The 3,410-nt window shown below is 39.7% G+C and overlaps 1 protein-coding gene across 1 annotated transcript; it reads right to left on the bottom strand.

Moving 5' to 3' along the window:
- Positions 1 to 1,826: 1,826 nt before the first annotated feature.
- Positions 1,827 to 3,410, bottom strand: RAG2 (recombination activating 2). Its single transcript, XM_090267580.1, has one exon. It carries the CDS (start codon positions 3,408 to 3,410, stop codon positions 1,827 to 1,829), a length of 1,584 nt encoding a protein of 527 aa, XP_090123706.1.

The raw sequence follows: 3,410 nt of genomic DNA, 5'->3' as shown, positions 1-3,410 counted from the left end.
TTGTGGACTCTCACTGAAGACTGATGAACACGAGGCTGTTGCCTAGGTTCTTAGGATAAGGTAAAATGTTTTTCCAGAAAACTACTTCAGGAGGAAAGATATTTGTTTCTAAGGTCATCTAATTTTCAGTTGTTGTCTCAAAGCCTCAAAAATTAATAGTCCTTTTAACTTTCATTCTAGAAAGTAATTGAACCTTAGCAAGCTCACTGATTTTTACAATTTTCACTGGCAGCAAACTCTACATACTAACTAGATATATACAGAAATTTATTTTTCCCCATTTGAAATCTTCCACCTGTTAACTCTAGGAAAAATTTAAAACTTATATTATTTTTAAAATAATAAACAACACTATTCTTCTCCATGAGATTTATTTATTGATCCTTTTTTTTAAGCACATGCTCTCACTTACAGTCATTTTTCAGTGTGCTAAGTATCAGTTTTCATTAAACCTCTCCAACAATCAGTTCAAGTGACTGGCTTTGGTTCATCATTCGTACATCATATGATGGGGAGCCTTTGAAGAAAGTACATGCAGGTAACTTGATAAAAATGTAATAAACTTGATGCAGATTTCTATTTATTCATGTCAATGGAGTCCATCTATCTATGTATGTATCTATCTTATTTTTTTTAAATGTTTTTTATTGATTATATTGTTACAACAGTTCCAATTTTCTCCCCCTTGTTCCCCTCCACCCAGCACCCCCCTCCCCCAGCAATCCCCCCCAAGTCCATACCCCTGGTTCGTAAAAATTAACTACCCCCCCCTCTCAAATATTAGGACCCTTTGTAATCTTGTAAAGGACAATGGGCGAAGGTCTCAAGCTCCTCTAGCTGCTTCAAGCTGGACATGGTCGTTGTCCTACCTACCCTTGGGTCCAGAAAACCCTAATAAGAGTGGGGGTGTGGAGGGGAGGGTGACCTTCCCACATGGGGAAGGATCGTACAGACTCCAGGTCAGTTGGCTGTCTCCGGTCAACGGCGTGCTTGGTTTAACAGGCTGGTGTCCTTGTTGTGTTCTGGGGGCAACAGATTTGGCGAAAAGGGTTAAAAGACATCATTCAATCCATAACTACTAGATGACAAAAGGCAGGGATTAATTTTTCAATGTTCCATATTAGGGAAAAAAAAAAAAAAAAAAGGCTTCTTTGTAAGAAGGTGTGCTAGGCACATCTCACCTGTCCAAAACCCTTTTGCCCATTATACTTAGTTTGGGCTGAGGTAGATAGTTTAGGTTTTCCCTCTCTCAGACCTCTGGGCCTTTTCTGTCCAAGCCATTAGGATTGAAAATAGAAACCCGTTTTAAAGTGAAGCCCACAGACCACCCCATTCTTCCCCAACCCAGCCATTTAGTTCAGCCAAACCATTGAGTCTCAGGAGGCAGCGCTGCAGAGAGGATTAAGTGAGGTTTATGCGTACAGATAATCACTCAGGTAATGCGATCATAGGCTTATGTCCTTTGAAAACAAAAAACACGTGTTAATTTATGTAACATAACCCGCAAACAAGTCTCCAAATCTGGAGAAGAAACTTTTAATACGGTTAGTTGCCCTGTATGTATCTATCTTATTATTACTGCTTCTGCATTTATGAATCCTTGAATGAATAAATTCAAATCAGAAATTTTCTTTTAAGATATCTTAAAATATTTTCAAGTATTTAACATTGTATTATAAACACTTTTTACTACCCCTAAATTCATCTAACTAAAAGAAAACACATTTTCAATAAACGAAAATAAGAATATAATTTTATCATTGTTATGATTCTTCAGGACAGGTTTAAAAATCTGATGCACTTGAATCTGGAAGGCTTTTGTGAAACTAATCAAACAACCGTCTAAGAAAGGACTTCTTGGCAGGAGTAAGAATTTTCCCAGACCCTTTTTTGTGGAGGGATTTTAGTGGAGGCTTTTTTAAGGGTGGAACTCGTTTTGGGGTTTGCAATGCTCTTGCTATCTTCACATGCTCATTGCAGTAATACTTGCTGCTTCCTTCTGACAATTGGATGAGTGTGCCTTCTGCTAGATCCATGCACTGGGCATGGACCCAGTGCCCATCTCCATGAGAGCAATAGATCATGGCAGGTTTGTTTAGCTCAGTTGAATAAAATGGTACCCAAGTGTTGATATCCACATCACAAGTAGAGCAGCAGGTAATCCAGTAGCCAGTTACAGACTCATCTTCCTCATCATCTTCATTATAGGTGTCAAATTCATCATCACCATCAAAACTAGTTGCTTCTGCACTAAAACAAAATTCTTCGGAGTCTTCAAATGGAGTGGAGTCCCCTGGGTCTTCTGTTGATGTCTGGCTATTTGTGAATGTTTTCTGATCTTCATTCACATCATCTTCAGCACATTTCAGCATGTAGAAATAGTATGTTTCTGAAACAGCCTGTTTGTTGTCTCCTGGTATGCCAAGAAAAACAGTTCCATTTCCTATGTTGTTTCCAAACCATATCTTGCTGTGCTTAATGTCTGGGGTCCAATCTGGGGTCTCCATCTCACGAATTTCTATCTTATTGCCCTCAAAAGAGATGATGTTGCAGACCATTCTTTTTTGATTTTCAAGCTGATAGCCACCCACAATAACAAATTCATCACTGTTTGTTTGAGTCAGGATTGCACTGGAGACAGAGATTCCTCCTGGCAAAACTGTGCAATTCACAGCTGGGCTACCCAGGGGGAGATCAACTGTTATTCTGTATAGGTTGGCTGGGCGGATGTTATTGGCAAGTGAATGCCCTCCTAAAATATAAATGGTATCATTTCTGGCAATGGAGACATGAAAAGAGAGCCCATCCTGAAGTTCTGGAAGTATGTATGATGTAGAGCACCCAAATTCAAAATCCACCAAGAAAATGTGGGGCAGGCAGTCAGCTACACTATTCCATTTTTCTGTGGTTCTTTGGGTGGAAGGTATGTATGATCGTCCTCCGAAGACAACACCCATGCTCTTCCCTCGACTGTACACCACATCAATGGAATGACCATATCTGGCTTCAGGAACATCTCCTACCAAGTCTTTCTCAGTACAGCAAAAAGTAACTTTTTTGTTGTTCTTGCTCACAACAGACATGACATAAATCTTATCTGAAAGCTCATTGTTTGGTGTTTTCCCCCCATGGATAATGTATTGTTGCTTTTCAGACTCTAAGCTGCCTTTGAATAAGCAAGTGGCTGGGTAGCGAAGAGGAGGAAGGTAGCAGGAATCCTTAGAGAAAACTGCAGGCTTCAGTTTGAGATGGTTATGCTTTATATCAAAATGGAAAACTCCAGTGGGGCAGGACCTCTTGGGCCAGCCTTTTTGGCCAAAGAAGAAAATTTGCCCATCAAAATTCATCAGTGAGAAGCCTGGTTGAAGTAAGCCTACGTTATTACTGACTGTAATCATCTGTAGTGACAT

Source organism: Furipterus horrens, unplaced genomic scaffold (assembly GCF_987537825.1).
Source record: "Furipterus horrens unplaced genomic scaffold, mFurHor1.1.pri manual_scaffold_2, whole genome shotgun sequence".
In the NCBI taxonomy this organism is placed as follows: Eukaryota; Metazoa; Chordata; class Mammalia; order Chiroptera; family Furipteridae; genus Furipterus; species Furipterus horrens.
This window is presented reverse-complemented; position numbering and strand designations above follow the sequence as displayed.

What these genes read in the sequence shown, in the direction of transcription:
- RAG2 (XM_090267580.1), bottom strand. Translation starts at nt 3,410, where the DNA reads ATGTCACTACAGATGATTACAGTCAGTAATAACGTAGGCTTACTTCAA.